At 50.5% G+C, this 17,976-nt stretch overlaps 1 protein-coding gene across 9 annotated transcripts in view; it reads right to left on the reverse strand.

Moving 5' to 3' along the window:
* KCNQ2 (potassium voltage-gated channel subfamily Q member 2) overlaps nucleotides 1–17,976 on the reverse strand; it is a 78,038-nt gene that overhangs the window by 35,290 nt on the left and 24,772 nt on the right. For 6 of the 9 annotated variants that reach the window (XM_063349644.1, XM_063349641.1, XM_063349648.1 and 3 more), the window contains exons 3-10: nucleotides 16,498–16,624; nucleotides 15,169–15,344; nucleotides 13,887–14,012; nucleotides 11,431–11,541; nucleotides 10,671–10,766; nucleotides 9,852–9,946; nucleotides 6,479–6,508; nucleotides 1,890–1,958 (exon numbers count right to left, since the gene is read on the reverse strand). In XM_063349644.1, the coding sequence (XP_063205714.1) occupies nucleotides 1,890–1,958; nucleotides 6,479–6,508; nucleotides 9,852–9,946; nucleotides 10,671–10,766; nucleotides 11,431–11,541; nucleotides 13,887–14,012; nucleotides 15,169–15,344; nucleotides 16,498–16,624 (830 nt within the window). The remainder of the gene's footprint in view (nucleotides 1–1,889; nucleotides 1,959–6,478; nucleotides 6,509–9,851; nucleotides 9,947–10,670; nucleotides 10,767–11,430; nucleotides 11,542–13,886; nucleotides 14,013–15,168; nucleotides 15,345–16,497; nucleotides 16,625–17,976) is intronic. The other 3 variants (XM_063349645.1, XM_063349642.1, XM_063349650.1) reach the window with 1 other exon arrangement.

Below are 17,976 nucleotides of genomic sequence, written 5' to 3' on the forward strand. Positions count from 1 at the left end.
ACTAAGTGGAAGTTGTGGACAGAAGAGAGGGAAAGGAGCACTTAATTCCCGGAGTTTCTGGCCCGGACAGAAGATCACTGGAGACTCACACAACCTCAGAGAAGACACATACAACGCACAGGGTTGAAGAGTTTATCCCAACCCATCCTTGTGCCTAGGCATGACTGGGACACCTGACGGTCGTGTGATTTGTGTGAGCACAGGAGGACTTCTGTGGGCTCAGAGAGCGGCCCCCTCTCCTTCGGAAATGCACCTCCCTGTCTTGTTTCTGCACACAGGGAAGGACCCGCACGGCTCCCGTGCCCCTGGTGCTTTTCTTTCCTGGCCATTGGGACTGAGCTAATGACAGATCTCTTGATGCATGGCTTCATGCTGCCATGATAACGCGTGGTGCTGGGGGGACACTGGCGGGAAGGAGCACGGACCCCTGCCCTGACCCCCTGACACCCCAGGTGGGGCTGCTGCCTCCAAAGCCCTTGGCGGCTACTTTACCAAAGGAGCTGGCAAAGGCTAGGCGGAGGGAGTGGGACACCACAATTTTTGTATGCGGTTTTGTCCTGAGAACCCAAACCGCTTGATTGCCCTGAAAAACCATTGACATTGAGGACAAAGTGAGCCAAACACCTGCAAAAGGGTGGGCGTAACACTGCAAGCCAAGCTAAGCAGAAAAAAATAATCTCACCTTCACTGACAAGGCATCTTGGTGGCATTTCCCTCCACCAGTGAGGGAAACCTCCTCTGCCTTCAACTACTCTGATTCATGGGTTCTTCACACTGGGAAACTGCATTCAATCTGGGGGCTCGAAGCAGCCTTGCCCCTGCAGCCCCACAAGAGAGGGAGCAGACTGCGTTCCTCAGCGGATAAGGGTCTGCCTGCCCTGTCACCGGGCAGTCTAAGGGACAAATCTGACTGTGAGAAGACCTGGGCAGGAGGAGCTCGGTCCCTCCGAGCAGGATGCTGTACCAGCCCTGGCCCTGCCTCCACCCCGCAGCGACTGCTGGGATCTGCGCAGACCCCGACCCCTCTCCCTTAGGCTGAAGGCGGGAGCCTGAAGAGGCTGAAAAAAAATACCCCTCCACCCTCTGCTCCTTGCTCAGACAAGCTTGGAAGCCCAGCCTCAGTCATTAGCTCAAATACTCACGTTTTAAAGTTAGAAGTCTGACCCACGGGTCTACAGATCTCTACCCTCTGCTGAGACGCACAGCCCAGGACAGGCCCCGTCCCACACCTCCCCAGGTGGCCCCGATGCCCACCGGCACGGCCAGCATCTCTCCATCCCTCCCAGGGTCTGCACACTCCCCATTCAACTGGGGCAACCTCACCTGCTTCAAAAAAACCCAGGAGAATTACCCCTCCTGAGCGTAGTTTTAAGCTGCAGGGTTCCTGGCCTTCTGGGCCAATCCTGTACACCTTGCCACAGCAAATTTAGCAAAAATTTCTCACCGCTCCAACCTTGCCTGCTCTCGGGGGCGGCGAGGGAAGGCTGGAGGGAACGGAGAATGAACTAACACATCGTGGGCCTGAGTCTCCTCTGAGGGTGGTGAGGAGGGAGAAAGGTCAGACGAAAACTGTGAACACTGCCTAGCTGAGAACCTCTGAAAATACGACTTTGCATTTTCAGTCAAGCACTGTAACATCACTCCAGAGCCAAGCTAGGCTGAAGAAATTCAGGTACAGCATGGGAGAGGGATGGGGAGGAGGTCGCTGAACAACCCAGGGGGGACCTGCTGCCAAAACCTCTCACATCTTCAAGGCTGTCCATATGCAAAAAGGCAGGAAGGAAAAAAAAAAAAAACAAAAGGAAAAAAAAAGAAAAAAAAAAAACAAAACCAAAAGAAAAAGGTTGCAAAGTGTGTGCTTTCCAAGCTCTCTTAACTCTGCTGCTAACCTGAATGTCAGTCCCGATTTGCTCTTCAGGTTCCTCAGGAGCTCCAGCTGGTTCAGAGGAGGGATGAGTCTAGAGGGAGAAAATAAAGACCGTTAATATTCCGGCAGAACTGATTTCAGAGCCTCCTGTCTTGGAACCTTCCCCCGCTGCCCCATCCTTTCAACTAGAACCAGCTTTGTGCCACCAACTGCAACCAGGGGACAGCTCGGGAAGGATGGAGAAGGGTTTGGCTGCTACTTCCAACAGTGTCCTACGGCAGAGCGGTGGGGGAAGAGAGAGAGAGCGACAGCAAGAGAGAGAGAGAAACTTGTCTGCACCACCGGATTTCAAACCTCCCAAAAAAACAAGCGGCTGCCAGGGTTTCTGAGCAGCACGGCGGTGTTTTGGCAGGAGAGCTCTGTCACCACCTGTAAGTCTAGAGGTTGCCGTTGCTTTGTTTGGAGCTTTGGTTGTGCGTTAAGTGGAGAGAAGCTCCAGTTTCGGAGGTAAACGGGAAAACTCAACCCTGGTGCTCTTGGGAATGCGGGGAGGAATGGCAGGGAGCAGCTTATAGGGCAGAGAAAACAGGGACCTGGGGTCGGTAGCATCCCAGGATGCTCTGGGGTCAAGTTTAGCCAATTCCCTACTGTTTGTGTTAGGTTTTACCCCAAAATGAGGCAAAATCATGTATCGTTGCCTTCTGGATCAGGAAGGAATCTTTTTCAGGAAGAAAAAGAACCTGACAATGGGAATCCTGGCTAATAATGATAAAAAAACACCCAATGCACAAACACCCTGTTGCCTATCCTGCTGTCGTGCTAAAAGATGCTGAATTAGCTCCCGCATCCACTTTTGCTTTCTTCCCTCAGCCCCGGGCAGACCGGGGCTTGCTCTGTAAATATTTAACGCTGACATTCACAGTCAAGTTTTCAAGCGAGAGAGACGTGAGGTGTCGGGGGAAGGACGGAGAACGCTGCACGCGGTTGGGAAGAGCCGCATCTACTTCAGAGCGCGCTTGGGGACCCTGCAGTCGAGGTCAAGGCCAACGGGGCTCATCCCGTGGCTTGCTGCAAACTCCTTTCTGGGCCACCAGCGGTGCCCTTGTCAAAGCGTCGACGTGCCACACGCCATCGCTGTGCCCAGAGGGTGCAAAGTCAGCAGAGCAGTCGCCTCCGGTCGCGCTTGTGACAAGCGAGGGGGAGGATGCACCAGGGAGGGATGAAGGGGAGGATGAGGGGTTGCTGGCGGGCTGGGAACGGGCTGCCTCCAGTTGCCCATATCTGGGTGATTGGGGCCACAGCCCAAAGAGCCACAACCCCAAGGCAGCGTATACTTATGGCTTTGATGGAAAACGAGCCACAAATGTTTTAATGAAAGCAAGAAGGACCTACTCAAACTGTCCCAAACCTGCGGCTTAGGACTGGACGGAAAGGGGTGTAAGTGGTTGCAGACTAACAGACCAGTCTCGGCTGAGGTGCTGTAAGAAACGGGGCTGTTTCGTACTGTAAAATAAAAGCAGACATATTCATGTCCACACTTTTTTCAGCCATTACGAGACCAATAGTTTCACATTTTTCCTCTAACTGGAAAAAAAAAAAAAAAAAAAACCAGAAAACCACCTGGAAAAGCCTCTCCTCTGCATGCACAAAACTCATCCTCCAACCCGCAGTTGCTCAGCACAGCAGATTTGCTGTTCCCAAGATTGAGGCAATCAGAAAATTTTCCAATCCTAAGTATGGAGGAAAGAATAAAAATAGGCCTGAAAATTTTGGCTCGGCTCCCCAGTCCAGCCCTGTTCGCTTCCATCCAGAGAAGAGCACATCTTGATCTGACGAATTAATGATCCTCTTCACTCAAGACGTCAGGAAGAAGCTGACCTTGGTGCAGCGGAGCAGCGCGCGAGCGCTGGGCTGTCACCTCCCTTCAAACCCACCAGAGGGTTTGCAGATTCCTTCCAAGATAGGAGATGGTGGTGCATAAAATCAAGCACAAAGTGTACCCAGCAGTTAATGAAGGGTGCACAACTTTTCTTCTTCGGTGAGTTAGTTTTTCAGGGAGGTCCATATTCAGCAGAACATAGGACAACAGCCCCGCTTTTTCCAGCTGAGATCACAAATCCAGTGCTCCCGGCGATGCAAGTCTCAGAGCTGAAGAGCTCATTACCTCGCTGGATTGAAGGATTCCAGATCCCAGAAGGAGCTCCTGCCTTTGCATTAGCCCATAACACAAAGCCTACAGCGTGCTGAAGGTGGCAATCTCCTGGGCCACCACAGGTGAAGACACAAAAGCAAGCACAGAAATTTACCGTTTCTGTGGTTGGGTGATGGGCCGGGTACACGTGTGGTGGAAAAAACCACCAGTGTTTTACCGAAACAATAATTATTAAAAATGGGTGTAAACTCACCCATGTGCTTGACCTGAAATTTAATCTGCGTTGAAAGCTCAGCATAACCCGTCTTGGCTTGGGGAACAGCTACTGCATTGCACTATTTCACCAGAACCTCAAAGAAAAGGCAGGGCTCAGCACAACGCTTTAACTGAGCTTTGCTAGGAAATGCTGGATGGAGGGCACCCTGCACTGGTGTGTGCGCGCCCGGGGGACAGGTGCCACCGGTGCCACCGTGTCCTCCAGAGACGGGGAGAAAAGACCTCCGGCTGGGGCATCTCACATTTTCTCTCTCTCCTCCTGGTCCGTATGTCACTTGTTAGCAAGGGAAGGACGTTTGGGTTAAAAGGGAGCGAGGTGAGAAGATCTGCACGCCACGGGAACACACACAGCTCATGCCACCCACCACAGCAACGCTTCTGAGTTTTCGGGAACTCGGAAGAGGACCCAGCGGTACCTAGAGCTGCATCCCACCATCCCTCCCAGCACAGCACAGAGAAACGCCACACTAACTCCAGGTGCCGGCTCACCCCGTCCAAAGGGGAGGGAAAATTTCTATTCCTGGAAGCACAGATAACGTTCAAGCATCTGGGGACGGCAGGGATATCATGCCTCTGGCCAGGACACCATCAAAACCCCACAACACGAGGAGGGCAGCAGCACACAACAGTGGGTGGGAGCACACACAGAACCGCGCACGCACCGCGACACGCACGCAGAGACCACGATGATTTTGTTGAACAGCCCCAATGTGAACAATTAGGAAAAGGGTGACAAGGAGATGGATGCCGGAATGGGATGGGGACTTAAATGAGTTTCCATGCTGTGTTGGAGTTCCTATAATGAGCCAATTATTGTGTAACCATGACTTTACGTCCCCAACCTAAGCTATTTTTCATAACTGAGAACATTTATGAAACTTATAAAATATTTTACTGTAAGAAATGGGATGGAAGTGACACATCCTTATTTCACGCCCAGCAGTAGAAAAGTGTCTGGTTCTCACAACAGGCTGTTGATTAGGACAACAGGAAAATACATTCATAATATTATGCTTGCAATTCATTGATGCCATTTGCTGCAAATTAGCCACACAAAGTGGTAAGTGTGATTTACTAAGGCCGTAAAATTTGCATCTGCGAAAACTGGAACCAGGTTTGGAAATCAGGCACTAAATCACATCAGCTCGAACGGCATTAATGCATCTAGTGAGGATTTAAACCGCTCTAAGAACAGAGCTTGGCTCACAGTCTTGAAATGCAAGCCATTTATTCCCCATCTTAAAATATTGACTTTACCCCTTCAGATACCCGCCTCACATAAAACACACCTGCGACTTGAAAATCTACTCTTTTCTGCAGAACCTGAGATAATATTACTTATAATAAATCTTACCCAGCCACACACAGGTCTTTTCGTTTGGATTCATCCCAAAAGGCTAAGCCTCAGAGTGAAGAACTGGGGCTAAGAACTGCTTGGCTTTAGGTCAGTCTTGGAAGAAAACACTGAAATGGAAAAGTCCTGCTGAGATGGGGCATCCCTTTCCCAAAATTCAGGCCGGATTACTAGAAGAAATGAATGACCATTTCAGTTTAGCATTCCAGATCTCTCTCTCCTCCAGATGTTGTCCTCAAAAGCAGGCACGGCTGCTGCTGGGATTTGACCCTGTGCTACCACTGATGCGTCCCACGGTGCCACCACACCAGCACACTCAGCAAACGCAGCGTTACTTGGTGGGCACAGCTCCTACAGCACGAAGTGAGGTAGATGACACAATGAAGGGTGGGAAAAGAGGGACGGAGGAAGGGGAACACGCAGGAGCGATGGCAGAGGGAAAATGGAAGCGTGAACGGGGAAGTTTTCTTGCTAAGCGTTGTACGAATTGGAGGAGGTTGGTAAGACCATCAAGAAATCATCCTTAAAAAAGCAAGCTTATCAAGCGCTCTCCCAGTCTCCTTCCTTAAATTGTCCTTTTGGCAGACAGTTTCCCAACACTTGTGTGTACCAATAGCTAAGATGTACGTGGAGGTGCATGGAGTTAGTCTGTAGGCAGCAGGATGGGGCGTCTGTTTGGGCTTTCACTCATTCCTTTGAAAAAACTGATCTTCAGAGCTTTCTTTTTTTTTTTTTTTTTTTTTTAATTAAAGGCTTTGCACGTTACAGTCCCAAACGAAGAACAAGGAGTGACATGACACACAGTTTCAGAGTCACATGCACTTCATACCTGGAGGCACCGTACGTTTGCGTTTGCGTGCTTTTCAAGTGTTTTCACCAAAGAAAACCAAAGGGATAAGAGAAAGAAAAAAAATAAGGGGGAAAGACAGGGTGGAGGAAAGGGGAAAAGAAACAGAATAAAGAAAATTAGCATATGAACGAAGTGTATCCCCGGGAGCAGATGCGCTGTGACCAGGCAGCGGGGTCAGAAACCACCGCGTGCCCGTGTCACCCTCAGGGACAGGCAGCTGGCACCTTGCTCCGAAAGCAAACGGGCACCAGAGAGCAGGGAAAATACGGGGGCCTCCGAGAGACCGCTCATGAGACATGCACAGCCCTCGGTCCCAGCAGCCAGCGACTCCTCGGGCTGCGCTGCTGACTCGGGCACGATGTGCTGGTGGCTTTTGTTAAAGACCAATACATGGACATCGGCGAGACCAAGGTCTTGTTCTCACGAGTGACAATAAAGAGCAGGTTTGGTTGTTTTTTTTTTCCAGCAAATCCAGTGGCTGATGCACAACAGGTTACGAGGTCTGGGCGCACCAAGCTATGCATGCATGACAAGCCCAAACCCTACCTGCACGCGCAGGAGCCTCATGCAAATTTCAGATTTGGTTCTACCCACGTTTTCAATTTAAAGATGAAATCTGAAATAACTCTCAGAGGCCACCATATTTTCCCCCAAACGAGTGAGACCAGCTCTACTGCAGTGATTTGAGTGATGTTCTGGAGACACGTCAGCTCCTCCAAGGCATGTGGAACAATTTTCTCTTATCAAGCATATCAGTCTTTTTGGAGATGCCTTGGGCAGATAGGAACGCTCAAGTCACAGGGCTCCCACTAAGAGGAATAAGCAGCCCGGTGTTGAGCAGAAAGGGTCCCAGGCATCCGGGAGGGAGACGGGGATATTGTGTTCCTCCAACCCACTCCCTAACGCCGCTGTGCATCGCAGCGGCAGGGCAGCGGCCATCGCCTTTCTGCGGCGCTGGGCTCCACGTGCCGCTGAGGCTGCACCAGCGCATCCGCCAGCATCCGCCAGCCGGCTTAGAGAAGTGGGTAGACGAGGACAGATGGACAGTGTGAGTGATGGAAGCTGCAGCCAGAACATACAGTTACCCCCTCTTTTTTTATAGTTGGGTTGTTTTTTTTTTTTCTAGTTGTTTTTTTTTTTTTTTTTCCCTCTGATTAATTTATCTGCCTGCATCCAAAATATATTCGAAAGAGGTTCGCTGCTTTCTCGGTTAAAAAAATAAAAAAAATAAAATCCAATTCGACTAACGGCTGAATCCATCGGTGCGCCCACACCTCACCCTCCCAGGTGATCTTCGCTTCGCCTGCGCACAGACAGGAGTTGGGATTTAAGGGTGAAGCTGGGAGAGCAGAAACCTGTGCCCAGGGAAGCCCAGGGAGCAGCAGCACCCGCGGCATCAGCCAGCAAAACTGCTACAACTTTATCCCAGCTTTTTATTCAAGACAGCCGGGCGCTTCACCAAACTACATTTTTTTTGCTCTTTCACCACCCCAAAAGTTTTTATTTAGCCTGTTCTGGAGCTCTTTAGTTTAGTTTTCGTGCGTGTCTTGGCTCCATGGGAAATACAGGTTTCCTGGATTAAGCAGCAAGTAATTACCCCAGCACGCCCTCGTGCAAGAGGGTGTCGCTGTACGTCTGGCCGCGTGGTAAGTTCAGTCTTTCGAATGGCAGTAAAACCTGACCAAGTCCACTGAAACCGGCCCCTGGCTTTCTGCGTTTTGCAGCGGACTTTGGCCCAGGCTCCGGTCCTCACCCTCCCCAGTAGCTGATCTCAGCCAGCGCCGCCAACGCGCGGCGAGAAGGTCAAGTACTGGGAGAGGGGGTGGGTTTAATGCTATTGGAAAACAGGTTTGGTCTGTTTTGTTGGGTTGTTGGTTTGGGGTTTTTTTTTTTTAAGCAAAATCGTGAAGTCGGTTCATAAATCTCTGGGGGAGGGGAAATAATCGATCAGACACACACCGGGAACAAATCCAATGAAAACTTACTGACCACGACAACGTGACTTCCAACAGGTTTTTAAGATGGTTTAAGAGGCTGGCTGCTGCGCTTCAAATACAGGGTAATGCTTACCCTAGGAAATACATCCAGATTGCCTGGCCAAGGGCTAAAAGGCACCACTTTTCGTGGCAAAACACAAAGGGATTCACACCTGCAGTGGCACGACCCGGTGCTGGAGCGCAGCCCTGCGTGGGAGCAGGGAGATGGAGCACAGCGAGCCCCAGCACAGCCAAGAAAACCCCGCGAAGCTACGGGAACATCTAACCAACACACCCGACTCCTGCACAAACCCAAAGAGATCTGGGTAGCCCCTAAAAACACGCGAGAAAGGGATGCAACAGCCCTGCCCGGGATGCAGTGCAGTGGAAAATGAAAAGCAATCTTTTGCATTTTAGGTGCTGGGGAAGCCTCCTCCTCCTCGATGCCACCAACCCCAAGAGCGGCATGGGGGATGCAGTGCTTCCCCACGTCCCGGAGGCACAGCGCAGGACTCTGTCCCCATCTCCATGAAGCTCCAAATCCCAAGAGGCTGTGAATTCCCACAGCCCTGCTATAACCTGTGTTGTTTCAGCTGAAAGAGCTGCCTGGGTACGATGACGAGTTACCTCTCCTCAAAGCAAGACAGATGGACACTGCTAAAAGACAGCGGTGCTTTATCAGCATCATCCGTCACGGCTCCGCCGTCCCTTCCCTACTCATGTCAACAGATCGTGATGGATAAATGAAATCCAAGAAATGGGAAAACGCTCACTGAATCCCGATTTGGTTTCCCTCCTCTTACAGAACAACAGAAAAAAAAGGAAAGGAAAGGAGGAGCCAGGGCAAATGCACCTGGGGAGAGAGCTGGGCCAGGCGAGGGAGGGAGAGAAGTTTGCTGAAAGGCAGAAGGACCATTAGAGACCAGCTGGAGCGGTGAGGAGAGCCCGGGCAAGGGCACAAGGAGGGGGGCATTTACCTACGATCCAGAGCAGCTCGGGAGGGAGGTCTTCACCCCTGGGCACGGCAACTGTCACAACACAACGCAACTACCAGCGGACGTGGAGAAATAAAGGTGAAAAGAAGAGCACGTACACACACAGACACAAAAAGAAGAAAAAAAAAAAACACACAACAGGGAAATTAAAATCAAGTCAAAAAGAAATACACCAAAAAAAAAAACAAAACCAAAAAAAAACCAAAGCAAAAAAACTCCAAAAGAAAAAGCGTATACCAGCCTTTAAGAGGCCTTCAAATCAACTTTTTCAACTTAAAAAAAATAAAGAAACGAAACAATATAACCAGATAACAAAAATAAATATGGAGACGGTGGCACCATGAGGAAGGCGGTGGAAGAGGGAGGTGGAGGAGGAGGTACCTGTACATGGGGACGGTGACGGTGCGTTCGTAGTACTGCCAGGTGGAGTGCAGGTCCGTCCGGGACAGGTTGGTGGCATAAAATCTCCAAGCCGCCTGCGGAGGAGACACGGTGGGATGGTGGCCCCAGGTGTGCCCAGCACTACCCTGGGTTTTATAAACCTCAGCCAACACCGAGTCCTCCCTCTGTTTTCTGTGGGACGGTTCTGACATTCTGCCTTTTCCTTGATTTGAGACATGACAAATTCGGGGCGGTACCACGATACTCCGGACAATGTGAGCCCGGGTAAAAGTGCTGTGGGTCCCAGGCGTTCGCTGCCAGGGTGAGGTCAGGGATCAAATGGGTGTTGTCGCACGTCAGGGAGTTAAAAAAATTTGGAGAGAGAGGAGCAGGGGAATGTCAAATGACTCTAATTTCAAATCACCAAGGCCAGCCTTCTGCGCAGACATCTGTTATCGTGAAGAAAATGCTCCCAATGGTAACTTTATATCAGTATAAATAATCTCTTTGGGGAGGGGAAAAAAAAAAAAATTTGGTGAAAACAGACTGTCCTAATGCATTTGTCTTGCTGCGCTGGGCTGGATTTTGTTCCTTTTCTCCCCCGGATTGCCTACAACATACGCTATTTTCCCATGGCTGATTTCCTGGCATTTATTCCCAGACAAGACCAGTCACCAGCTGCTGTCTCACACCTCACACACACAGCCCCGTTTTTCACCTAACCGTCTCCTCCTCTATTTCTAAAAAAAAAAAAAAAATAATTAAGCCTCCCCAAACTGGGGTGACAACCCCCCAGGGCTCCTCGGATGCGCTCCTCACCTGAATCAGGCCTGCTGCTGGGTTTCGCCTCTTCTCAAAGTGCTTTTGTCGATGCTGCTCTTGAACCTTCAGAGCAAACCCCGAACCCAAGATGCCCTGGGCAAGAGAACGAAAACCTGCAGTTAGCAGGGTGTTAGCCACGTTTCCACTAAAAAGTTGCAGCGAACTTTCCCTCCAAAGGTTTATTCTGGGTCATTTTTCGCTTGGAACGCACGGGGGGAAGAAGGAGAAGCCTCCATCCGAGGCAGCGCTGGCAGAAGCTCCCCCTGAAGGGGCTGCAGACTCTGCTGGCGCTCACGGGAATTGCTGCTTTTACCAAACTACCTCCAGCTGGCTGATAAAATACAACACAACCACACCGTGCTGGCATTCAGCAAATTATCCCCGCGGGGGAAAATCAGATCCATGCAAGACGCTGAAATTTGCTGCGAAAGGGTTGGGGGTAATTTGCTGAAATGGCGTAATCGCCCCTAGGAACAGCCCTTGGCAGGAAAAAAAATGGTTTCACTTCAATAAATATTTCTGCAGAGCCAAATCTAGAGTTTCCATCCCGTTCACTCATACACACGGTGCCCAAGCTGTGGATATTCAGACAGGTTTTCCCCTCTTCTCCCGTTTTTTTTTGACTCAAAAGCCACGGAGCAGCCGCGGTCGGGAGGTCTCTGGGTGCATCACGCCGCTGTTACGTTGCCACCAGCTCCTGGGGCTGGGGACAACGCGCAGCCGAGCTCAGCCCCACTCTCCCCAGCGAGGTGCTTACGGCAGGAAGGGCGAAGAAGGAGACGCCGATGAGCGTGAACGTCGCCGCCAGCAGCCGCCCGTTCCAGGTCTGCGGGTACTTGTCCCCGTAGCCGATGGTGGTGAGAGTAATCTGCAGGGAGGAGAGAGATCACCGCACAGCCCTCGGTCCGACAGCCCTAAAACTGAACCAACACAGCCAAAACTCCCACCAACACCGGAGCGGGACATGGAGGAGCCAGGGCCACCACGTGCCCCGAGCTGAGCAAGTCGAGGTGCGGCTCGGAGGACACCGGCTGCTCGGGACGGGCACCTGGGCGGGCAGGAGCGATGCCCTGCCACCCTCCTTGCTCCACACACTGGGTTTTCAAGGCCGGTCGGGAGCGTTTTCTCGCCTTCGGCTGACACGGAGGGAGCTGCCATCTGGCACAGAGGCTTGCGGCAGCTCGGAGCCTCCCCTGGGAGATGGGGTTGCGCCTTCGGCAGGGGAAGGGAACCGGCAGAGCTCCCGCAAACTCCCTTTTCGGCATCTTACGAAAGAACGCAGGGCGAGCTGCATGCATAAAGAACTGATGCTATTTATTCCTAATGAAAAAAGCTGATGTTGTTTATTCCTAATCTTCCCAGCACTGCCTATTAGCCGGTCTCCTTTCCTATTTAAACACAGCGTATTAGCCCAACAGGATGAATTACGGCTGCTTCATACAACCTAATTTAGGGATGTTTTTTCCCCCTCCTCGGTATTTTTGCAGTGCACCAGGAGAGCGCTGGCAAGCTGCCGTGTGTGCATTTTGGGGAAGGAACCGAGAGATTTGTTGGAGACAAAGAATCCCCAGAACTCCAAATTGCAGGAAAAGATGCATTTGCCCACTTCGGTCCACGGACATCACTAATGGGAAATGTTGGGCATTCCCTGAGGCTTCCGAGAGGATTTAGAGAGCCTGGGACTGGCAGGGCAAGGCAGGGAGAGATTAGGAACATCTTCTTGTGAGAATTCTGCTCAACGGACCCCAACATCCCTGTTGTCTCCGTCCCAAAGCCACCACGGACAAAGCTGCCCCCAGGGACAGGAGCCGACACCGTGCTGATGTGGCTTTAGAAACCTCATGCCTTCAACTTAGAATAAAATCATTTTTACACAAATGGAAGTACGATCCCAAAGCACTGTTTAATTGGACCCACTAAAAGCCCTATCAATTAGACGCCATTTGGACAAAGTGGTTAGAGAATGCATCTACATGGCTATTCCTCGCTGAAACACAATGTCGAAGCAACGCGCTCTCCATAATCACTGCAAAGTTGAATAAATTTATTTTTTTTTTATAATTTATATAGACATCTACAAGGATTGCATCTACTAAGATCCGACCAAGGGATAAGTTTCTGATCATGACATTTAATTTATTTTGCCCATCTTTTAACACCTGTCTGTATTGGACCCGTCAGTTGGACCACAGCAAAATCTGTTTATTTTCATGAAGCTCAAATTTTACTCCCAGCAGCTTCTCAGTGGCAAAACAGTCTGGTGCATCTCCATGTCCTGAAATGAGGAAGGGGTGATCCTCTGCCAACGGCTCGCACAGCCTGGGAAGCAGGAGGGATGAATCTGCGCATGGCTCTCCCGAGACTGAGCGCTAATTATGGGCTGCCACTTTTTCCTCATTGTTTATTTTCTAGTTATGTCAAATTGGGCTTTGTTTTTGTTTTTCTGTCATAACCAAGGGGCTCGAAAAGCAATTTACTGCTTCTTTCCCTTTGTTGGAACAGAGGAGCTGCTTGATCAGCCGATTCCTCCCCAAGCCTGTTATTGGGATTTGATCACATCTGGGGGCTTTTCATTACGTGCTTTGTAATCAAGGCCAAAGTAGCGCCACAGTGTCGGAGCAGAAGAACAATAACGCAAGAAGATTAGAACGTCATTAAGTCTCTCTTTGTTAATCGGGTAATCCAATAATTCACACGCACACACAGAGCAAACTGAAAGTATTGCCCTTTCCTCCTTTCTCAGCAAAGATGTGAAGGGGGAATGCTTTCAGCGCTCAAGTCTTTCTGGTACTTAGACCCTATTAATTTTATAAAATTTATTCCAGCATGTTTAACAACGCGTTGCCCGAGGGTGATTATAAATAATTAAAGGGCGGCAGCGCTTGTCAAAACGATGATCAAAGCACGCTGTAGCACGGGGCCTTCATCTGACCTGCCTCTGCTGTCGCGACAGAGCTCAATCTCACGACTGAGAGCACGCCCAGAGTTCCCAGTTTCTTTGCAGCTCCAGCTAATTCAAGACGTTCGAACCCCTAACATTTTCTATGAGGTTTATTTAAGAAAAAAAGAGCTAAATGGAGCAGCCTGAAGCCTTTTAATAAAAATGTTAACTAAGCACTCCGTAAGTTGATTCCTCGCATAAGTGATAGAAGATGGAGGGTTAATGGACATTTTATTTTAATAACCAGCAGCTGTTCTAGGAAAATTACTTACCAGACCCCACCAGAGTGCATCTGCGTATGTATCAAAGTGCTCATTTTCTCCTTTCTCGGCCAAGTATACCAGGAAAGAGGCCAGGATGAGGCACAGGAAGCCAATATACCAGGCAGTAATCAGCTCCTGCAAGATCATTAAGGAATAGAAGAGAATAATTGCAATCCTGGTGCGCGTCTCCGAAAGCTGAGTTACTTTGCTTGCGGATGGGCCTCAGATCTGAACTTCCCCTGCATTTTCTTAGGTTTCAGGGCTCCGGTTGGAGATCAGTAGTGACACTTTTTTGAGACAGAAACACGTAGCGGTGGTGGCCCCGCCACACGCATGGGGCAATCCCTGTCCTGAAGACCCCCATCATCTAAACACACACAGCAAATGGAGAAGGAAAGGGAGTCTTAATAGCTCCATTATTTCAAGATGCCGAACTGGGACTAAAAAAGAAAAAATAATATTTCCCCAGTTCTCACAGGGAAGGGGGGTTAAAACTGAAATGGGAACCCCAAATCCCTGGGGACTCTGCTTAGGGCAGGTCCCTTCCGCTAACTGGGGGGGAGCTACAAAGCTGGGGTCTGGATAGAATATCCCCCAATTTCAGGGAAGTTTTAATTCAGAATTCACAGGAGTGACTGGTTTTGGATGAAGTTAATACAGCAATGGACAAAAAAGCCACAAAATCCCTGTGATTTTTACGTAGATCCGGACAAGCTGGCTAAGCTTTTCAATGGGAAAAGTGCAGGAAACAGGAGAAAATTCAAATTAATAATTCAGCAGCAGGGAACAAAAAAAGCGATCAACAAACTCTTCCCAAACCGGAGAACGGTGCCTTACACCCGGGACCAGTTCTGCAACTGGTCCATGATCTCACACTGGGAGGAGGAACCCAGCACAACACTCGTGCCTGCGAGAGGCTGCCGCTCGCAGGATGCGCTTTCAGAAACGCTTTGAAGCGTAGACAAAGAGCTGGCAACACCACCTGTGCTTAACGAGGCTGCTGGCTAATTGCTAACTCTTTGAAATGAGCTGTGTCAGTGTGCAGGTGGTCGCTATGTTCAAGATACTCCCTGCAAACATCCGAACATCCCTCCTTTCTCTCCTCTGCTGGTCGGAGGGCTCCATCGGACCTGGTGTCTGACTTTGCATTGCTCCCCACGTTACTCTGCGGTGACTTTCCAATCTCCCCAGGCCTGGGAGATGTCTGGGGTGGAGAACTGAACCAAAGGGGCGTCTCTGGTGGGGAGAAACACGAAGAGCAACTCAACATCCTTGCCTAGGGCTTGCTCACCTTACTGTGTGCGTAGACCACAGAGCCCAGGAGCTTCCAGGTGCCTCCCCGCCGGTCCATGCGGATCATGCGCAGGATCTGCAGGAACCTCAAACTCCTGAGTGCCGAGGTGGCAAAGACGTTCCCTTGGGACCCCGCTGCCAGCACGGCGATGGACGCGATCAGCACCATGATGTCTGCACCAACAGAGAGCATTGAAAGCTGAAGAAATGCTGCTGAACCACGACCAAACGGGGTGGCGCACCTACTGCCGCCGGCAGCAGAGGCTGTGCAGGAAAGCTGCCTTGTGTCAGTTGTACCTTGTACTGGAAGGACAACCTGGATGAAAGGAGCCACTACGCACCTTATGGAAACGCCCTAGTTTCTTTCTCTACACTCATCCTTCCTATAGAAAACGTGTCAAATACTGCAAAGCCTGAATTCTGCTATGATTCAGTGTTAACACCGCTAAACTGGATTAAATCCTTGCAAACTGCATGCCCTTTTTTTAATCAGCCGCAGCTGCCTGTTACAGTGTCACACAGAGGTGTGAATTCCCCTGTCTAAATTGGGAATGAAAACCTTGAGGTCCACCATAGCAATCTTAGGGTGCTCACGGACGCAGAAAGGCCAAGAAAAAGGCCAACGAAAAAAAGCCTTGCTCTATATATCCCAAGTTTGAGGATCCTGAGAACTTCCCTCTTCCCTGGTTTTCTATGCAAATTTTATAGGGGTGCTTTTCTGTGGAATAAGCTAAAAACCTGCACGTGACCATTGCCAGCTCCCGGACCTTTGAAAGCAGGCTTCATAGCGCACGGCACGGCCTCTCTGCCCACTCCTTACCCCGTTAAAAATAACTGCTGTGCACAGATGGCCCCTTTCACAAGAGGACCGCCGAGTACTTCACAAACAAGAATTAATTAAGTCTCATAACTCCCTTGTGAGGCACCTCATCAGCACCGGGGAAGGCAAAGTGAGACACCGAGAGCTTCAACGACACCGAGCGATTCGGTGTCGAGGTTGGACACGGGATCGCAGGATCCCAGCGCCTGTGCTCAGCTTCTCCTGGCTGAACCCCCTTTCTGCGGCCATGGGCAGTTGTCAGCGATGCCTGGGGTACACGCAGGGCCACGGGATGGCTCCCCGGTCTGCAGAAAACAGGGTGGACCTCGTGCAGAATAACAAAAAACATGCCCATGGATTAGGACTTTGGCCTCTGCACTCTTTCCCTTCTCAAGGCAACCGTGAAGCAGCTGAGGGTCAACTCCCAACACCCATACAATCGGAGCACTGTGTAAGCAAGAGCCCGCAATAGCCATTTTGGTCTGGGAAATCGGACGCAGGTCTTACCGATGACGCAGAAAGGCTTGCGGGCAAATTTTAACCTTCCCCTCCAGCCCCGGTATCGGCAGCAGCAGCCAGCCGCCCAGATCCTCACAAAGTATTCGACCCCAAACACCACGATGGTGACGATTTCCTGAGAGGGAGACAACGCCATCAGTGGAGAAAGCAACGTGATGGAGAGCACGCTCCAGAACCAAGTACCAACCCATAACCTAAACTCCGCACACCTCAGAAAACACATCACAGAGCTCTCTGCACCATTAAATGGAGAGCCCAGGCTTGAATGATTGTCAGATCTTTGCTGTTGCGTCTTCCCTCACCCTCCCCTGGCGTGGTGAGAGGTACCGCACATTGTAGCCGTGAACTAGAATTTTGCACCTTCTTATATTGTGTTTGTGTCCCACGTTACAGCATTGATGAGTACATACTTATCATAGAATCATCTAGGTTGGAAGGGACCTTTAGGATCATCAGGTCTAACTATCAACCCAACACTGCTAAACCCACCACCAACCCATGTCCCTCACCACCACGCCTACCTGGCTTTTAAATACCTCCAGGGATGGCGATTCCACCACTTCCCTAGGCAGCCTTGTTCCAATGCTTGATAACCCTTTCGGTGAAGAAATTTTTCCTAATACACACCCTAAACCTCCCCTGGCGCAACTTGAGGCTGTTTCCTCTTGTCCTATCACCTGGGAGAAGACACCGAGTCTCCAGGACTTGGAACTAAACGATCTTTAAGGTCCCTTCCAACCTAAACCATTCCATGCTCTATGACTTGGCTAGGTTAACGCTGAGCAGATCGGGGAAGACCAGAGATGGAAATCACTGGCTACTCCACCCTAAGACTCTTAATAAGCTATTTGAGCTTTTTCCCTAGAAAATTGGCCTGGTTGTCTCTGTGTTCTGGGCCATCTGGTGCAGGGGCGGTGGAGATCCTCCATCCTTTGATGCCAAGCGAGCACGCCGATGCTGTGCATCGCAGCTCCTTCCATCACCACCCGAACACCTGCACGTTCCCTTTCCTCCCATTTCTTTACTAGCGGCGCTTGCCTCAGCTTTGTCATGTGTCAAACCTGACGAAGCCCTAATTAGCCTGCAGTGCCTTTTGATGCCGATGTAGGGCAGGGACTGGGGAAGAGGAAGACAGACAAAAGGCAGGGAGAGGCGTGAATCCGGCAGCCCCGCGCCGTGGCGGTGCGTGCAGGATCTCTCTGCGGGCTCTTGATGGCAGAAGCCACGCTGTCAGCGCGAGGGATGCCAGGCTATTTAAGGAACGAAAGTCTGCAGCTTGATGTCGGATCAAACAGTTGCAGGGACGTGGGAGAGGAGCAGGCTGCTCCCTACGCAGCGCACCGGCAGCTTTAAATACTGGGAGCTGCTGGACATCAAACTGCTTTTCAGTGGGGATCAGTCTTGCTACTAGGCTTTGCAATTGAAGATAAATGCAGAAAAAGTTTAGGAAGAAGGGTTTTAAGGGAT

Source organism: Chroicocephalus ridibundus, chromosome 12 (assembly GCF_963924245.1).
Source record: "Chroicocephalus ridibundus chromosome 12, bChrRid1.1, whole genome shotgun sequence".
Taxonomy (NCBI): Eukaryota; Metazoa; Chordata; class Aves; order Charadriiformes; family Laridae; genus Chroicocephalus; species Chroicocephalus ridibundus.